Source organism: Perissodus microlepis, chromosome 22 (assembly GCF_051167445.1).
Source record: "Perissodus microlepis isolate ML-2025 ecotype Zambia chromosome 22, ASM5116744v1, whole genome shotgun sequence".
Taxonomy (NCBI): Eukaryota; Metazoa; Chordata; class Actinopteri; order Cichliformes; family Cichlidae; genus Perissodus; species Perissodus microlepis.
This window is the reverse complement of record NC_140481.1, coordinates 31,438,158-31,459,204: the sequence shown is the minus strand read 5'-3', so window position 1 is coordinate 31,459,204 and position 21,047 is coordinate 31,438,158. Positions and strand designations below refer to the sequence as shown.

General features: G+C 41.8%; 1 protein-coding gene and 1 non-coding gene across 2 annotated transcripts in view; one reads left to right on the top strand and one right to left on the bottom strand.

Moving 5' to 3' along the window:
• The window catches only part of tmem65 (transmembrane protein 65), a 42,253-nt gene extending 24,390 nt beyond the window's left edge, over positions 1 to 17,863 (bottom strand). The window contains exon 1 of the mRNA XM_084919277.1: positions 17,279 to 17,863. Coding sequence (XP_084775403.1) covers positions 17,279 to 17,516 — 238 coding nt within the window. The 5' untranslated portion in view covers positions 17,517 to 17,863. The remainder of the gene's footprint in view (positions 1 to 17,278) is intronic.
• A 542-nt stretch (positions 17,864 to 18,405) lies between these two features.
• Positions 18,406 to 18,487, top strand: trnal-aag (transfer RNA leucine (anticodon AAG)). Its single transcript has one exon. It is a non-coding gene; the product is annotated as a tRNA-Leu (tRNA).
• The last annotated feature ends 2,560 nt before the right edge of the window (positions 18,488 to 21,047 follow it).

The following is a 21,047-nucleotide window of genomic DNA, read 5'->3' as shown; positions in this document are numbered from 1 at the left end:
ACTGAGCGTATGGAGGTCACGTCAATCCATCAGGCAGGTTCACTGAGCAGCACCATAAACAGAGCGCTCTGCTCTGCATTCATGTGAAGGAAACGTCTGTCACACTTTTCAGTCTGACCCCCGAGTGCGCTCTGAATGAGGAAAATGCAAAATACTGAAACGTTAAACACCTAAAACGAGAAATTAAATTATTTTGATCTTCCCCTCAGAATTCTTTCAGTCTTTGTTCAGACAAACCTGATGGTGGCTTCTTTTTCTTTTTTTTTTACTAACGAAGTTTCAATTAGTCAAACTTTAAATATATTTTTGTTTATGAAATGGGAAAAATAACAGGAGAATTCTGACTTTTGTTAAATAGAAAATCTTTATGCAGACCGATCGTGCTCGTGTGCGGGCAGAGGACCAACAGGTGAAGTAAAAGTAATGTTCTGGCTCCTCAAGGGTCGCCCGAGATATTGTGTGGTGTTAAATAGGTTCATACAGTATTTGTTTTGGGGGGCATTTTTACACTGTGTTTTATTTTGACATCCTACCGGAAGTGGTGCATCTCACTACTTCCTGTCTAACGGTAGAAGGATAATTATCTACTCCTGTGCCTGCCTATGCTGTGTACTAAGCCAAAACCGTCTGTAAGTTGGCAGTAATGTTGTATTTTTACAAGTGTGTGTTTGGTGCCAACTGTCGGGAGTTACTTATGACAGTTTATACAAGTGAGTTCACCGAAAGATGTGCTTTATCAGACATTAGCCTAGATGCTAATTAGCCGTTAGCTAACGTTAGCCTGTTTAGTTTTGCTTTACTTTGTATGATAAGGAAATACAGCCTGATGTTTATAGGTCATAGCATTTTCTAATTGTAAAAAAAAAAAAAAAATGTTTACATATGTCAGCTTACACATGAGATTTTGTGTCTTGTTTTTCATTCATTCTTTCATTAAAATCCATGCCATGCATCCAATTTGAAATAAAATACCAGAAAGAAACAACGGTGTGGTTTTTCTTTGTGAGATGATGGTTATCTACAACGCCTAGTTAAGTGCGAGGTCATGAGTAATGTTACTGAAGATGACTACATAAGTGCCATTTGTTTTTTCCCGGTGTAGAGAATAACAACACAATATAAAGTGAGATTTTCACTCTGGATTGAAACACAGGACAGAGAGAAGTCTCCAGAACTAACTTGTGGTTCGTTCACGCCACAGTGAAGCATCCTTCGCCTGAAGTTTATTTATTTGCTCTGACAGCCAGCACGAGGAGTACAGCAGATAACTGTTCTCGCCTCTCACCCAGTGTTTATTTTTATCACTTTGCAAAAAGTCTAAACATTGTCAGCGCTACGAAAGTGAGGAAAAGCAGCAGCAGTGGCATGTACTTACATTTCTGTGATGCACATAGACTATGGTATTATTATGTACTATAATGTGTAACAGTACTGTTATATGCAATACAAAAGCTGCTATGAGCAAGCACAAAACTTTAACGTCACAGTTTTCCTGCACATTAAAAATTTCTGTACTCAAATGAAAAACACAAGAGCTGTGATAAAATATTTAACGGTTTTCTTTACGTGGAGCTTAATTATGTTTGGTGTTAACATGTAAACCAATCATGGTTACACATGTGGCCTGTTTTTAAACCTTTATTTAACCAGAAAGTGAAACTGCTCAGATTAAGAATCTCTCTTGTTACAGTCGCTTGGCTCAAAACAGAAACGGTGAACTTGGTTTTCAGTAGGGCTGCCACAAACGATTATTTTGATAGTCGACTAGTCACCGATTATTTTTGCGATTAGTCGACTAATCAGATCATCATCCATTGGACGTAAAACGTACAGCTTATTGCACCAGCAGTATCTGCTCTTATATAACTATCATTAGCTTACAGCTTTAAGTGTGTAAGGTATGTGCTAACTAAAAATAAAGACAAGATGGTAGTTTATTAAATTTTAATGAAATTTGCAGATTGTTTCGGTGAAGTTTAATAAACTCCTTGCTATCTAAAATATAACAGGACACCGCAGTAAATTCTCGAGCATCTCACACTTCTGATAATCAGCTGTCTGCTTGACGTTTATTCAGTTGTGTAAAAACTATAACTTTAATCTCAGCCAAACCGATTTACTCAGGAACAAATAAAACACTAAAAAAAAAAAAAAAAGCCAAACAATAACATTTTTAAGTTATCTAAGTGACTTATATATGTTTAACCTGAGTAGCGAAAGTCCGCGGTGGGTTTGAAAACGATTTGCCAGGAGTCCGGTGTTCTCACGGGCTCTAGTGAGCCTTGCCCCCGGCTAGCTATCGAGCTAGTGGGTAACAGACATCTCCGAAAACGTCGGAGCGCTTTTGAAAATATGTGGTGTCTTGATAAACTGAGCAGATATTTGAGGTTTACACAGCTACATTCTCGCCTGAAAACATGTTAAACGTTTATTTTGTGACCCAGAAAGAATAATAAGAGTAATATTAAAACTAACTAGCTGCCGCCATTGTTGACAACTGAGCTTGGCTGCGCTATGAATTCTGGGACAGAGCTTCTTCTTCTTCGGGGTTTAACGGCAGCTGGCATCCTTCTACATGCAGTGCTGCCATCTTCTGTTTCAGTCCGTTATTACACTCTTAAATCCTACTACTTATTCCTGCGTCTTTTGGGATCTTACAAAGCTTAAAATGACGCGTCGACTATTAAATCAGTCGTCGACGATTTTGATAGTCGACGTAATCGTGACTAGTCGACTGATCGTGGCAGCCCTAGTTTTCAGCTGTCAGGACAAACTGGAGAAAAACTGTCCAATAACAGAAAAGGATTCAGCCTCCAGACAGAGGGGTTTGAACCCTGGACAGTGACTGTGAGGCAACACTGAGCCAGGGAAAAGCCTGGACGTGATACACGGGATGCCATATGCTCCTCATATGCAAAGCCCAAAATCCACCAATAACCATATTAGAGCTGAAATATCAGTGCATCCATCCTGGAAACGAATTATACAAAGCAAGTTATTTTAGCTTTTTCCCCCCATATTTTGAAGAGCATGATGTCATTCACAGTCAATATAAGAGTGGACACCTGACTTTCATTGTCAAAGTCCAAGTCACAGTTTAGTTGCGTCTCTTTGTTTTTTCCCAGTGTAGAGAATAACAACACAATATAAAGTGAGATTTTCACTCTGGATTGAAACACAGGACAGAGAGAAGACTCCAGAACTAACTTGTGGCTCGTTCACGCCACAGTGAAGCATCCTTCGCCTGAAGTTTATTTATTTGCTCTGACAGCCAGCACGAGGAGTACAGCAGATAACTGTTCTCGCCTCTCACCCAGTGTTTATTTTTATCACTTTGCAAAAAGTCTAAACATTGTCAGCGCTATGAAAGTGAGGAAAAGCAGCAGCAGTGGCATGTACTTACATTTCTGTGATGCACATAGACTATGGTATTATTATGTACTATAATGTGTAACAGTACTGTTATATGCAATACAAAAGCTTCTCCAATAAATGCTCAAAACTCTGCTGCTGGTGGCAGAGAAGCCCCTCTGCTTGCATTCAATTAGTTTCATTAAGCGTACCAACACCTTTGTTTCCTCTTCAAAGGATTTGCAACTTTGGATATTTGCTAATTCCTAAAGCTAAACCTGGGTTTGGATTCTTTTAAACACCCTAGCCTTCAGGCTCTGTGCAGTACACACTCACAAAGCTGTGGCTTTAAATCAATATCCCCAAACAGCAGAATGTGTTGTTCTGGAAGAAGCACATCACAGTGACACTTGCTGCCAATGCACAACAACAGTCCAACACTGATCTGTCCTCCCACTGTCGATGCACAAACATCTGCATCATCTGAGCTGCAGCGTGCTGACCTTAGGACACATTTTACTCCTTTAAATCCTCATGTTTACTCCTGGTGGTTTCAGGTATCATGACAAATGGCCTGTTATAGGTCACTGGTCTATCAGACTGCTACCTCACCTGGTTTTATGAAGTTCACAAAAAGCTTAAAGCTAACGGTAGCTTCTAGCAGAGTGAGTTAGAAGAAAATAAAAGAATGCATCGTCTCTACCTTTAGGACTCGCAGTGCTAAAATGAGCTCCTAACAGAGAACTTATCTACGGTCACTGCCAGTAAAGTTGCACCAGTATTTTAAACAGCTACAGCAGTGAGCAGCCATTAAAGAGGATGGTGATGTTGAAGAAGCTGGTAAGACGTTCAATCACCTCATTAATAACACAAATAAATATTTTAGTAACATCCAGTATCACTGTCTACAAAACTCTACTGTTAGACTACTACCACCTTTAAAATGCAGTTATGGATCAGTCTTTTAGATTAATAATCAGCAATGAAGTTAATGCTCACAGTGTGTGAGTGAGTGGAAGTTCCACAATCCCACGCCATCTCTGCGGCCAAAAATGTACGACCATAAATCCAACATGTGAATAAAGCTTTGTTTTTGTGTCTTTGCTCATCAAAACAGTTTAGAGAATATATTAAAAAAAAACTTCAGCTGCCTCTATCGCCCAGCAATCTCTCAAGAACGGTGACATCATCCAGAAGTAATGCGGTCAATCGTCCTTATTGGTTTCATCTCATTTCTTTACAGAGTTGCTCTCAGCATCGTTCTCAAGGGAAAGTCTGAGGAGTTAAAAAAAAAAGCTCCTGCCAGCAGGATAAGAAGCCACATCTGTACAGCTCCTGCTGTTTTCATCTACACGGGAGGATCGTTTCAATGGACAGCAGCCACACTGTGAAAACCACCATCATCTACTTCAAACCCACATGAGCAGCAGCAGAGTCACACTGTAATGCTTTTTAATTGGACTCAGTGGATCATCCAGTCCAGCTGTGACACACAGTTATACACAGATACTGCAGATACACATTATTTATTGATATGTTCCTTTAATGTTAGAACTGTGAAACACTTCAAATAGAATCGTTGTGGTGCTTCATGTTAGTCCGCTGTAACAACAATGTAACCAAAGAACTACACCAATACCAACGTATAAGACACCAGTTTATGCACTTTGTTGTGGTGTTGTGGTTGTCGATAAGCCCTTTCATGGGCAGTAAGCCAAGAATCATCTTTATGAAAAATAAAGTAACAAGCACAAAACTTTAACGTCACAGTTTTCCTGCACATTAAAAATTTCTGTACTCAAATGAAAAACACAAGAGCTGTGATAAAATATTTAACGGTTTTCTTTACGTGGAGCTTAATTATGTTTGGTGTTAACATGTAAACCAATCATGGTTACACATGTGGCCTGTTTTTAAACCTTTATTCAACCAGAAAGTGAAACTGCTCAGATTAAGAATCTCTCTTGTTACAGTCGCTTGGCTCAAAACAGAAACGGTGAACTTGGTTTTCAGCTGTCAGGACAAACTGGAGAAAAACTGTCCAATAACAGAAAAGGATTCAGCCTCCAGACAGAGGGGTTTGAACCCTGGACAGTGACTGTGAGGCAACACTGAGCCAGGGAAAAGCCTGGACGTGATACACGGGATGCCATATGCTCCTCGTATGCAAAGCCCAAAATCCACCAATAACCATGTTAGAGCTGAAATATCAGTGCATCCATCCCGGAAATTATACAAAGCAGCTTATTTTAGCTTTTCCCCCCATATTTTGAAGAGCATGATGTCATTCACAGTCAATATACGAGTGGACACCTGACTTTCATTGTCAAAGTCCAAGTCACAGTTTAGTTGCGTCTCTTGTCTCACTGCTGCTCCACTGTGATGGACCGCTGCTGTCCTCCTCTGCCGTCAGCTGGAGTTGCTCTCCAACCATCACCTGTAGCAGATGCAGGTTCTGCTTCATGTCCTGCAGAGCAGAACAATAACCAGCACCAGCAGAGAGTGATCGGTCATGCAGCTGATCATAGCACTCTGTTATTTAACGGCCCTTTGCAGAAGAACAGCATATACCGTCTGGATCAGCATGCCTCCTTTTGAGCAGCCGCTCACCATTACGGGAAAACAAATCTATGAGTGACGCTGCTTCCCACGCTTTGAAGAGCAGGTGAAATGTAATGACTTAGTCTCATCCTCAGTACTGCACAAAACAGCTCAATATTTTCCTCATTTTAAAATACCACGAGTCAGTCGAGTTCAAAGTGGGCTTTTTAAATGTGGCTTTAAAATAAATCTTGCTGTGAGTGATCATTTCCATCAGTAACGGAGAGTTTCATTACAGCTTAGCAGCAGCAGCACATCCACATTGCTAATTTATGCCTCATTATTCATGGTTTCCTAACAGCTTCATTTTTATGTTAAACTAAAGTAATGAAAAGTGTGAAAACACATCTTATCTATTATATGTGACTTGTGTCACATAACAGCGCTCCAAGCCCACATTTCTATCAGACTGGTACCACATGATGTCCTCAGAAAGCATCAGTATCTAATTTAGTTCACCAAAAACAAACTGAGTTACAAGAGCATCATTAGTCACAATCTGTTACTGCTTGAAAATCTCTAAATGTCCTTATTAAGTGTGACGACATATTTAATGGTGCGAATTGAGTTTGCAGCATAGCTTCAATTTATTTCTTTGGCTCCTGGATGGGAACTGCCACTGGCTGCCAGTCCGACGTTATTGCACATGTCACTGTTTGTTTTGGGCCGACCGAGTGGACAGAGAGTCTGCTACACAATAATAGTCCCAGTGGGATGTATGCAATTCCACAACTCATATCAACTCACTGCTTTCAGCTCGAGGCTTCAGGACCCAAGGCAGTCGAAAAATGACCTCTGGTTCAGCTGGACTGCTTTTTCCATGGATTTGGAGGAAACGGTCTCCGTGCGGTTGTTTTGGTCCGAAGCAGACTGTGATTACACAGTCAGTCATTACAACCGCACCTAATGAACCAGAGGTCAAGACTAAACAAACTAAACAGGCCAACAGTGTGGAAACACCCGTAGTAATGTAGCAGTAACGTTACCTTTACGCATCCAAGGATCCTGAAGATTCAAGTTTGGCATTAATATAACTGAGATCATCATTTTAGGTTTAGGTATTCAATGTTCCTTTTCCCCCCTCTCGAGTGGGTTCCTCATCACTAGTTGTTACAGTTTAAACTGCAGTCTGTGTTTACATGGCTTCAACTTTGCATCTTTGAGGCCTGTCTGTGTTGTAGCTTCCTGAAACAGCAGAGCGAGCTCGTGGTTTGTAGCCTTGCAGACGGAGGGTTAGTGCACCAGGTCTCGTCCAGTTCGGATGGCGGTCCGTGCCTCTGGGACTTCTGACCAGTTCTTTGACTCTGGGCTGAACAACATTAGCTCAGTAGTTTGGGTGACAGAAGTTCTCACATTATGAGGAACAAGTTTACAGGAATCCGGCTATCAAAACCTTATGATCAACATCCAGTCTTAATTAGCCTTATGGTGAGTCGTTGGGCTGCAGTGTACACCGCAGGTTGGCTGCACCTGAATATGAGTCTTTGTTGGCTTGGAAAAACAAGAGTTTGGGAAAACACACACTAGCACTAACTGATGGATATGAAGTGCAAGGATTTACGATAGTAGCAGGAGCCCATGATGCCACAGCACAACATGAAATACAGATCTACCCTGGTTTATGACAACTCAAAACCTTTGTGACAAGCCAACAATCTGCAAACCATCAGATTACACTCACAGCGCGCCTCCTGCATTAACAGGGTTCACTATAAGAAGATGTAATGTGCTAACAAGCCTGGAGACGAGCTCAGAGAAAATCTTTCAGAGTTTCTCGCTGTTCCTCGATGGCATTTAGCTCATTAGCTGGAAAAGTAATGGGCGCGGGGGGACGGGTGGGGGTCTGAGCTGCAGACAGTTGCTTATTAGAAGACGTTCGGGGCCAAACCGGCCGTCTAATTAATATGGCAGATGGTGCAGAAGAAAGAGATGCTGCTTCGGTGCCCGACTGCACTGAAAAACACACGTTAGCCAGTCATCTGAAACCTGACATACTTTTACTAACTTACTTTTACTGCAACTTTTTTCCATTTGTTGTAAGAAACTCAGAACACTTTCATATTTAAGGCTTTTCTGGTAGAAACAGTGGGAAGAGCAACAATAACAGGATTGCCTGCTTCTAATTTTACAACTAAAAAGAAAGCACCGCACTTAAAAAGAAGTTCAATAGCAGTTTAAGCATCAAGTAAGTCTATGAAGAAAGGAGCTTCTACTAAGCTGAACTGTGGTGATCCTTCTAATTCTGAAAGGAGATTAACTGTTTGGGTCAAACTCTCCCAAGAGGCGCTCAAAGCGCTCTGCTGCGAGGCTGACATTCACTCATCTAATGGGACAAAAAGACATTTAAATAGTGACCTTTAAAACTTTCTGGGTGCTTAAAAAAAAAAAGAAAAAAATAGTTAAAGAATTAGAAATCACGTCCACTCCCCCTACACGAATCCGACTGGTACTCGTGTGTAAATATCAGCCCAGTATGGAAATAATGGTACCGGTTTATACGTCATCGAACATGAATTGATATGAAAACTTAAGCAGCAGCTGAACAGACGACGGGGGAGTCAGGCAGACACACCAGAGCGTTCACTTCACCTTTACAGCCTATTTCAGTGAGAACTCACCACACAACCCTGTTCACCAGAGTTCATGGTGCTGTTCTCTTCTTCTTTTTCTATTTCTATGTTTTTAATAAACATTTCGAGCTAGAATGAGCTAACCTACAATAATCTGCAGTTAGTGGACAGAAATGGACTCCTATCAGATCCTGTTATTCAACCTAAAGCAAGCGACCACTTCTCAGTGTTCAGTCAATATATTAGTGTACCCTGTATGAAATGTTGGCTCCTATGTTGATTGTTTCTATTCTGTTAAAAAAATCCTCATAAAAGAGAACTTCAGTAATTCTGAAGAATAACTTCCTGGTTAAATACACCCAAACATCAGTAATGCAGTAGCTCATCCAGCCCACAGTCCTGGCTGTGGCGCATCTTTACGTAATATAAAAGTGTCATATCGCACTGCCGTTGCTATAGTAACTCCATTTGTTTACGTTTCCTGGTGCACGACAACGAAACAAAGCCAACCATGTCTGAGAGCGAGAGCTGCGCATCAGCCCCTGATGTTACTTCAACAAACACAAAAGACTGTGAAGGTGGAAGCAACAAAGTGGCAAAAACACATCTCTGAACACAACGAGGCTACGAAGGAGGAGGTGCAAGCAGCTGGTGACAAAACCAAACGGCACTATTTGGGCTCCGTGTGACAGAAAAAGCAAACAGTGGGTGGAAATCAGTGACGTGTGGTGGGAAAAACAGCTGGTTAAAAAGCTCGATCTATGAAACAACATCCAGGTACAAAATATGTTTCGTCATCGTACGTGAGAATATTGTACTGATCTAAAAGATATTTAAGGTTAAGTTACATTACCTATTGTTAAACTGTTATTTTAGACTAGGGCTGCCATAAACGATTATTTTGATAGTCGACTAGTCACCGATTATTTTTGAGATTAGTCGACTAATCAGATCATCATCCATTGAACGTAAAACATACAGCTTATTGCACCAGCAGCATCTGCTCTTATATAACTATCATTAGCTTACAGCTTTAAGTGTTTAAAGTATGTGCTAACTAAAAATAAAGACATGATAGTTTATTAAATTTTAATGAAGTTTGCAGATTGTTTCGGTGGAGTTTAATAAACTCAGCCGTCTGCTCCTTGCTATCTAAAATATAACAGGACACCGGAGTAAATTCTCGAGCATCTCACACTTCTGATAATCAGCTGTCTGCTTAACGTTTATTCAGCTGTGTAAAAACTATAACTTTAATCTCAGCCGAAACCGATTTACTCAGGAACAAATAAAATACTGAAAAAAGCCAAACAATAACATTTTTAAGTTATCTAAGTGACTTATATATCATGTTTAACCTGAGTAGCGAAAGACGGCGGTGGGTTTGAAAACGATTTGCCGGGAGTCCGGTGTTCTCACGGCTCTAGTGAGCCTTGCCCCCGGCTAGCTATCGAGCTAGTGGGTAACAGACGTCTCCGAAAACGTCGGAGCGCTTTTGAAAATATGTGGTGTCTTGATAAACTGAGCAGATATTTGAGGTTTACACAGCTACATTCTCGTCTGAAAATATGTCAAACGTTTATTTTGTGACCCAGAAAGAATAATAAGAGTAATATTAAAACTAACTAGCTGCCGCCATTGTTGGAAACTGAGCAGGGCCGCGCTATGAATTCTGGGACACAGCTTCTTCTTCTTCGGCGTTTAACGGCAGCTGGCATCCTTGTACATGCAGTGCTGCCATCTTCTGTTTCAGTCCGTTATTACACTCTTAAATTCTACTAATTCCTGCATCTTTTGTGATCTTACAAAGCTTCAAACGACGCGTCGACTATTAAATCAGTCGTCGACGATTTTGATAGTCGACGTAATCGTGACTAGTCGACTAATCATGGCAGCCCTATTTTAGACTGTTTCTTACATTTCCCACCCAGCAGCTGCTGTACTTACATGTACTTATACCAGCTATACTGCACTATAACGCTGCTGCTGGCACTGTGTTTCAATAGATTCACATTTGGAGTTCGGTAGTGTGTCATCAGTGACAACAGCTGATTGTTAAAAACAGGAACACATCCTTCATTCACTAACACTTCAAAATGCTGCTGCCTGTAAGCAAGTTTTGTATTTTTTTCCTATATCATCATAAATAATCTTCATCGAAATGTTCCTAAAACACTGTGATATAATTCTGAGGCTGAAATCACCCACCCCTCCTCACAGCCCATTACAGTTCACAGGTTATAATAATGTAATGTGTGAAGTTTTCTTCTCATTGGTCGGCTGCAGAGAGTTAAAGTCCACTGTGTGCAAGTTTGGCTAAAATCTAACCAACACTGGAGGAGGAATCATTCTCATCAGCTGTAGACAGACTGTGTCACGGCCTCATTGGTCCTAATTTCATTACTGAGTCACTGGGTTGCTGCATCCTGTGGTTATTTACAGTCACACTAATTCCTCCTTTGTGTTACATGCCCTCAAACATGGAGTGAAGCTGAGAGCAGACAGCTTAAGATAAATAATATCAACCAAGCTGATGGTAACACGTAAGGTTACTCTAATAAAATCCTCCCTGAACTGAACCATCGTCCTTGCGGCTTCTACCTCGTATAAACTTTCTCTGACTGAAGATGATGAGTGAAAGTGAACGAGTCAGAGTGAGAGAGGAGCCAAAGCATTGCTGAAAGAGAGAAGCTGTGCAGTGTGCGATACCTCCATCCACCCATCCACCTTTAAATCAGGGGTGGGGGAACTCCAGGCCCGGTACCCTGCAGGTCTTAGATGTGTCCTAATCCAACACGGCTGATTTAAATGGCTAAATTACCTCCTCAACATGAGGCCAGGTAACGAACTAATCATTTGATTCATGTATGTTGACCCAGGGTGAGATCTAAAACCTGCAGGACCCTGGCCCTTGAGACCTGGAGTTCCCCACCCCTGCTTTAAATACTGACAGTCAGACCAGATCACATCCAGACTGGTGCAGCCCTAAGAGCAAGAAGAGTTTAAAATTGCTCAGCAGAAACCCTCAAATTAACGCCCACACATTTGTTAACTTCTCATGCTGCTGTTCAGCGTTTCTGTAATAGGAAACCTGTTGAGATCAGTGAGAGATTTTTAGCTAATAAATATTGTCTGGCAATTTTTCGAAGCTCTCATCATCCCACACAGCAGCCTCAGTGCACACGACTAACGAGCAACGTGCTGCACAACAAAGTGATGGGGAGCTGGTCTGAAGCCGTCGCCGTTTCCTTTGTTGTCCTCTCAGTAGAGCAGCGCGATATGACCAAAAATATTTATCACGATATACATTTGAAAATTTGCGATAACGATATAACTGACGATATAATTGACACGAGACAAAATACTTTACAACTCCTCAACTTTATTAGTGCAAAAACAAAACATCAATGTATTTTCACTTAAACAAGCAGCTGTTTATGTGCATTAAAGTTATATAAAAATGTAACAGTGCAAATGCAAATCCTTGCTGACAGTTTAACCAAAAGGGAAACTGGCCGACATATCCTCAGCATAACCATGTATAACATCCACAAAACTTAAAAAGAGGTTATACACACACAATGCGGTAATATTATGTTGAAGCACAGTACGTATCACTCCGCGAGGCTCCTGCCTACGATAGCTGTAATGCTCCCACAATCCATCAAGCGGTGCGGCTTCGTAGCTCAGCAAACTCGTACTAAAACATTTGACAGATTTTCGAGCGCCGTGTACATAAAATCGTTTCGAGGTCAGTAAACACAACCAGAGTTCATAGATAAGGCTCACGGGATTATAAGGGGCTCTGTCGACTTTCAAAGGACTGATTTTAAGTGTGCCGTATTTTCCAAAAAATACGGTAATAACGACGGCCCGCTAGCATGCTCTACCAAAAATAGTGCTTTGTTGTGTATCTGACAGACGAAAGCTAAACCAGTTTCACACCACTGAAGTTGCAGCATTTTTACAAACCAGTTCTGGTTCATCTGTTTCATTCAACGATCCGCTTTCGTTCTTCTCATTCTCCGTCACCGCCATGCTTTTTCCGCCATGTGCGTATGTAAACAAAGGCACTGCACATGCGCGTTTTACCCATATTCTATCGCGATATTTCATTTTCTTATTGTTTTGCCAACATTATACTGGTATTACCATGAACCGTATGATATGACCCAGCCTTACTTCTCAGTGTGTCGGGATTTCACCATTTCAGCATCATCTGACTGTACGAATAAGAATGAGGACGAACAGGTACTGTTGAATGGAGGAAGGCCGTAAACGCACCACGAGGTATTCGGGGCACTGAGCACACCGTGGGTGCTGCAGGTCCGGCGTATTGGTCAGCAGTGTTGGTCAAGTTACTTGAAAAAAGTAATCAGTAATTAATTACTGATTACTTCCCCAAAAAAGTAATCCCGTTACTTTACTGATTACTTATTTTCAAAAGTAATTAATTACTTAGTTACTTAGTTACTTTTTAAAAACACGATTTACAACCTGAATAGGTGATAAAGTGATAGATCTTTCAGCCCAATTCTACTTTTTCTGCATAATCCATCATACAAAATGTAATCAAATGGAAAAGTCTTTTTTTTAAACTTGTTTTATCCGTTTTAATCTTTTAACTTTATGCATCAAGCAAAAATTAAATTATATGCAACATTCTCTGACTGGAAGAAATTAGTTTAACATTTAAACCTATTTTCTGCACATTCCAGCACATAAAATAAAATATTTTTTTGTGTTTACACTCAGTCTTTCAAATAGATGCAAGTAAAACACAGCAGAAAATGAATAAAGTCAAAGACTAGCGGTTCTTTTGCTCTATTTTCACCTGTAAAGCAGGAGTGCGGTAGGCGGAGGTTTACCCTGGTGCAGGTGAGCCGCAGCGGTCAGTTGAAGAATCCGCGAGTTTCTCTGTGAGTTTCCCATTACGTCGTAGCTACTCGGTGCTTGTTTAGGGGTTTTTTTCGCTGTAAAAAGAAGTTTTCTTCCCACGCACAACGGACGCTAATGTTTTTGTCACTTTTTATGGAATCAAACTCAAAGTAAGGTCAGTACTTCCACGCTTTAAACGCTGCACGCTCATACTCTCTCTGCACTCGATATATGATCCATTGTTGATCTGCACACAGCTGTTGTCACAAACGTCGCACTCGCTTACGTCACTGTCATGAGACATTCTCGCAAAAATAATCACGGTTTTAGTAACGCAGTAACGCAGCGTTCCTACGGGAAAGTAACGGTAATCTAATTACCGTTTTTGCAATAGTAATCCCTTACTTTACTCGTTCCTTGAAAAAAGTAATCAGATTACAGTAACACGTTACAAGTAACGCGTTACTGCCCATCTCTCTTGGTCAGTGGATGCCATATTTGCATCTCCCGTGGCTTCTACAGAGTGCTTCCAGACACTCCAGGGGATTACTCACATTTCCTGGCTGGGCAGCTGATTTGACTATTTTGGTGCTCCGATGAGTCACCGTGGTTTTGGTTTCATTCACATGGAGACGCTTTATTTGCTTTCAAGCAAACAGTAAATACCCTGTGAGTCAAACACAGAACCACACACGTGCACACACGCCCAGCTGTCCACACCCAACAAATGTACAACCTGACACTGGAAGACATGTCAACACACACACACACACACACACACACTCACACACACACACACACAGTAAGCGTATGAGTGAGGCGTTCACTTGCCAGTAACTATTCAGTAAAAGGCTGATTGTGTAAATGGTTCGTCATAGAACAACCCAGCGTTAGGGCTGTGCGATATGACCAAAATCTCATATCCCGATATAAAACATGTCCGATAACGATATAAATCACAAAAATTTATTTATTTTCTGTAAATTCTGTGAATCTCGGGCAGCTCCACTTGTGGGAAGTGTTTCCAGCTGGGCGTCGTGTACCTGGAGTCGAGTGTTTTAACCGATGCATGAAACGACACATTTTTAGACATAAGTTGTAACAGCCGCCGTTTCCTTTGTGAGTATTTATTACACGGCGTGCTGCGGGGAAAAGCCTGTTCTAACGTTTGAGTCTAAGATTAATTTTTTAGCACCTGGCGGCTCTTTTTTGCTTCTCATCTGTAAATAAACTGCATGTTTCACGTGATTCAGTTTATTTTGAGAAGTCTCAACAGGATCTTGAGCTTTATTGTGAAAGGCTTATGTGGAAAATAAACAAGTGGACACGCGATGGTGTTACCGTCGTTGTTGCTAACGACAACGCATAAAAACAGGCGCTTGTCCGTCCGTAGTGTGGTTATATTAAATATAAGAGAAAGAGAGAACTTTAAGAAATGAATATAGCCACTACAGTGACCATCAAAGCGATGAAAAAATATTGCCGTAAACAGTTTATTTTGCGACACCGCGAAACAAACGATAGCGTAAAATGAAACGATAGACGTTTTTATATCGTCATCCGATATATATCGTTACATCGAACAGCCCTACCCAGCGTCACCTGACAAATCCTGAATGCATCCTCACTCCCCACTCATCACATACTGACGGCGATGAGTGGGGAAGCACAGTGGGCGAAGCGTGGAGACACTGATGACACGCACAACGCTATCACATGCACTTCTGAGCTACCACACAAACAAAAACTATGAAAGAGACAGCGTTTAACCCTCACCCCACCTGCACGCTCATCTCCAGGTGAATGCAACTGCCTTTAACCCTGGAGGACACGCCCACAAAACTAAAAACCAGTGCATACACAAACCACATAAACCAAGCACCTCAATACAACTTTCTTTGGAAAGTCGGAAACTTTCTTTGGAAACAGAAAGCATCGGCATGGCTGCACTAAAGCAAAGGCACTTCGGTGCTTCCTTCTTACACCGAACCGTACGACACGTCATCCCACCATTCATGTAAACAAACCATCACAATGACTGCAGCACACACTGTGCAAAAGTTAGCAGGCGTTTTGCATTTAATGGCACAACCTGCCCATATGTCTCAAACCTTCAATCACAGGTCTCGTTAAACCCACGGGAGAACTCTGAACACCGCTGTGATAAAATCGGCTTCTTCTGAGGCAGTTGGCTTGGAATTTGAGCTTAAGTTAAGAGTGTGAGCTATATACAAAGGATCAAAGTGAGTTTTAGGTTAGCATAATTCACTTTGCATTATTTCGGTCCTCAGTTTGCTGAGGAATAATTTGACTTCAGGTACATTAAGTCTTAATCCAGGCGGGAGCTGCAGGGGATCATCTCTCCAGCAGGAAGAGAAAATACAGGCAGACAGGATGTGACAGACATTATATTCATGTTATAGTTTCCTTTAAACTTATTACTCCAAGTGTGGTAATGAGATCAGTAACATCCTCCATCTAATGTAAGTGGGATTCTCTGCGCTTCACGTTTCTGAGTCTTTGTAAAGATGCGAGTCATTTTCTGCACACAGCACATCCAAAACACACGACAGCTGAAGAGCGACATCGTAAAAAATGTTCATCTTTTTTTCTGTTAAAGATTCTGGCAGTTTCCCTGGATTATTATCAATATTGGTATTATTTAAGCATTTATGTGGGCCTTTAAATTGCTTTACAGTGGTTTGTTTTTTAATCTGGAGAATAGAAAATAGAAAACACTTTCATATCATCGTAAAACAGAAACAAAACCACACAAAAAACCTCCTCTGTTATTGGGCTTTGTTAAAATTTAAATATCAGGTCTACAAAGTCTTTAAAAGATTTTATTCCTTATAATTTAGACTTGCATATAATCCCACTTTCTGTGCTGGCTCAACACAGTCAACATCTGGCTCGAGGACCCAAACCAGCTCGTCTTCAAGCTTAAGGTGGCTACACAGCCTGGACAGACCAGCCAGTGAGGAGATTTCCAGCAACCTGCACAGACTGGCAGGTGACAGAAAATATGCTGTGTGACTGAGCCAATGCACCAGACAACACACTGAAAGACAGAACATGTCTTTGTACCAAAACAAACAGGGAAGACAACCAGCAGCTCGCACTGTTTATATGTAAAGCCATTTGTGCTGAAGAGGCAGAAAGCCTGGCTGAGATCCTGGGTGGAGAAGTATGAGCGCGGCTGACTGTAGAGCTCACAGAGGGGGCTGGTAATGAGGCTGTTTATTTTACAGTATTTCAGTCAGAAATGACGGAGTGGCTGGAGCTGAAGACCTGAAATGACAGTTTTTATCTGCCTCAAACAGTTGACCCAGACTGGGACAGAGCTGGCAGGTCTCGTCACACCCTGATGATGTCAGTCTGCCACAATAACATACAACGTGTACATGTAACGGTCTCAAGTCTTAACCACCTTTAAACCATCAAATCCCAGCAGGGTTCAGTAGCTATGGATGCTGGCACACTGCTGCACTTCCCACAGCGACCAACTGGTGTCACTACTACTGTTTTTTTTCCTAATGACGCCTTTAAACGTCAATTAGGCGTCTAATTAGCAACACCTGGTGTATTCAACTGTATTGAAACAGTGAGTCCGCGTGTGCCTTTAAGGGTAAGCTGTCAAAGACTCCACCCAATGACCAGGAGCGTTCAAACATAGAAGAGCCCGCCCATCGTGAAATCAATCGGCCCCTGACCGAACACCCAACAGTGTTCTACACCTGGGTTTGACCCTGGGGAGGTACAGAAGCGTATCCGTGCTGGTCTACACTGCAGGACGGAAATGTGGGCTTGCCTGCACCGACAACCTGTGACCTCTCATTCAATGTGCCACGTTTAACCCACACTGCTCGTTGCTTTACCTTGTGCGAGTACTTTGGACTCGAAGATCTGCAGCTCCTGTAGTAAACACGTCCTCTCCTTGGGGTGAAGGCGGTAAATAAACTCTTTGGCCCTGGTGGGGGAGTTGAGAGGCTCCAGCGGCTCGTTTCTCCCGTGTGTTCCCATCCAGCAGCTCGGAGCGTGTCGCGCAGTCCCCGCCGCCTTCGGTAACTTACGGAGAGCCGGGCGGAAAGCTCTCTGCAGGCAAATCCTTAACATGGTGCCAAAAAGAGCGACTCCTCCAGTCTATAGGATACAAAGTACTTCTCTGAAGGGTCCTTCTTCGCTTCGCTTTCACGTCTCTCGGGGAGAAGTTGGCCGTCCGTCGGTCCTTCTCGCTCGCTCGTGTTTAATGGTGATAAAATGTGCTTTTAAGAGCAGTTTCTGTAAAACTTTGGTCAAATTTCAAACGGCCGTACATGTCCTCTTTCCCCGCTGTCTGCCGAGGCAGCCGTCTCATGATCTTTTATGACTCGGTGGTCAGGAGTTTGGCACATGAAGTTCAAGCTAAAAGGCGAACAAGACAGCCGCAGTTACACTTCCGCTGGTGGCTTTCAAAATAAAATAATGGCATCCGGTCAAAACTTTTTTTTTCTGTCGTAATATTAAAACTTGTGCAGCAGCCAGGAGTGTTTCTAAGTTTGTTATCAGCGAAAATATCGAGGAAGCGGACAGGTGAAGGTAGTCTTTACGGACGAACAATGTAAACTATTCAGGCAGGAGTCTCTGCGGACTGAGATGTTTGCAAACGACCTGGAGAGGATGTTTACAGGATGACAGTAAGACGTGTATGATGCAGGGTTTGGAGGTGGTGGCCACAAGAGGAGGGCCACCTAGATGATGTCCTAAAGCAGCTGAAAGTAGAAGAATTATTGATTCATGAATAACTTTCATGTTGCTGCTGGAGGTGATCTTAATTAGGTATATGATGACGCGTACCTTTATCAGAAATAATACAGCGTCATATAATAGATTTCTTAGTATATTGCATATAAAACAATAATAAAACGAAACCAGTTCATCTCCTTCTCACCTCAAAGTCATCTATAAATACTTCGGTTCATCAGTCTGTCAGTTCAGATCGGGCTCGTGTTTTCGTATGCACATCGGTAGCGTGGCCGAGCGGTCTAAGGCGCTGGATTAAGGCTCCAGTCTCTTCGGGGGCGTGGGTTCGAATCCCACCGCTGCCAAAAATAATTTTTGGGGTGGCTGCTCAGTGAGTGGAAACAAAAGCGTTATCCACTGGTGGGAACGTTCGTGGTTCATATTGTGACCCCACCAACCTGCGTGGTCTCCCACTCGTGTTTTGTGCAAGAAAAACGTTTTCAGGGCAAATAGTATAACAGCACCACCTTGTGGTCCAATGACTCAACTGCATTTCTACACACTAAAATGGGCACACTTCTCTGCACCTAAACTTTTACAGTCCTTCATTTAATGAAGTTATGCTCTATTAGGCAACGTAGGCAAGACTCCGGGTTCTGTCTGGTGTCTAAATCCAATCGAGAATCTGCAGCAAGATCTGAAAACTGCTGTTCACAAATGCTGTCCATCCAATCTGACTGAGCTGGAGCTGTTTTGCAAAGAAGAATGGGCAAGAATTTCAGTCTCTAGATGTGCAAAGCTGGTAGAGACAGACCCTAAAAGACTGGCAGCTGGAATTGCAGCAAAAGGTGGTTCTACAAAGTATTGACTCAGGGGGCTGAATAATTACGCACACCCCACTTTTCAGTTATTTATTTGTAAAAAATGTTTGGAATCATGTATGATTTTCGTTCCACTTCTCACGTTTACACCACTTTGTGTTGGTCTTTCACGTGGAATTCCAATAAAACTGATTCATGTTTGTGGCTGTAATGTGACAAAATGTGGAAAAGTTCAAGTTCTTTTGTAAGACACTGTATGTGGTAGTGAACGAATACTGAAAGAATTTAGACCAAATGAACCAAATGAAAGTGATAAAAGATTTCAGTCCTGGATAGAGAGTGGACTAACAACACTCCATCCCTTCACACATAAAGGGACACTACAGAGTTTTCAATCTTTACAAACAAGAACTGGCCTAAGACAAGTAGGTTTCTTCAGGTTCCTTCAAATGTGGGATTATTTTAACAAACATTATAATAAAATCCCAAACCCAAACTCGGTTGAGTCAGAAATGTTTAAGATAGTTAAATGAGCATATGTTGGTTCTCTGAGAAAGGCAATCTGCAAACTATATGATGTGCTTCTTCAGCCCAGGAAGGATACTACTCAAAATATTAAGATTAAATGGGAATTGGAATCAGGGATGGGTAAACAAACGAGAACTGGGAGAGGATTTGTAATTTTCATTGGTACTCAACAAGTTCATTAACTGGAGAGACCACTGCTGGAAGAACATTATTAGATTTTTCTAAACCCCTCATCAAACTAAATATAAAAATGGGACAGCAGAATGCTGGAGAAGATGTGGATCAGAAGAAGCACATCATTCCCATTTCTTTTGGGACTGCCCTAACTTAAAAAATTACTGGCTGGGAATTCATAAAACTCTGTGTGAGGTTTTTAAGATAAAATTTGATATTAATTTTGTAAATTTGTACTTGGGCCTGGTTGCTGGCTCGGTCCGGGGAGGGGACACAAAGCTCTTACAAGAGCTATTAGCAGCCAGCAAAAAATTAATAACCAGAAAGTGGCAAATCCAACTCCGCCAACACTTGATTGGTTTAAGGTGGTTTTTGAAATATTTAAAATGGAAAAGTTGACATTCTTTTTAAAAATTCAAAAAGACAAATTCTACAAAATATGGAATAAATGGATTAGCTTTGTGTCCCCCATCCACCCTGAATTTAGGTAAGACCAGCTCTGAATTGGTGTATCTCCCATGTACTGTACAATGTCAGGTTGACCCTCAACTTCATAATTTGTACCTAATGTACTTTATGTAAATAAGTTAAACATGCTGGATTATGTAAACACTGTCAAGCACCGAGATCACTTTTCGTTAGGGATGGGTACCGGTATCCGGTGCCATGATGGCACCGGTTCTGACATAAACGGTAGTAACCAGACCGAAAAGCAGCGCACATTTCGGTGCTTTATTTCGGTTCTTTTTTTTCCTGAGCTGTGATACACTTTAGATTCTAGCCAATCATTTTACGTTTCCGAGGATAGTAGGCGGGTCCAGGTACGTACGTTCTTTTAGAGCAGAGCTACAGATTAAAAATGCCCAAGGAGGACCGGTCAAATGTATGGCTGTACTTCACAGCAAAATATGCAAACTCAGCAGCCTGCAACAAGTGCTTTAAGCTGATACTGTGATACTGTCAAAGGAGGTAACACCTCAAATCCGATGAAACACCTGGCGACGCATAGCGTTTTTTTTAAAAGCCGAGAAATGCGCCGTATTTGATAGCTTGCTGCGAGACCTCACACCGTGCACATCTACTGCGGGTGGGTTGCCAGTTATCGGACCCGGAGCAACATCCCCCAAAAACCCGAAGAGGAGAGTCCTGGCCCCTAGCCCTGCCAGTGTAGCAGAAATGATGAGGATGATGATGCAGCAGCAGCCGTTCTTCTCTGCGTGAGTAGCTTAATGTTGTTCGTGTGTAATTTACGTTGAGTAGGCTAACCACGTTATTACATTAATGCATGTAAGGTGAACTAGCAAACATCATCATAGCTACATGCGGCTGTCTTCTTGTTTGATGGCAGATACTCCCTTCACCCTGGCCAAAAAGGCTAAAATGACCAAAGAAAAAGTGGAAA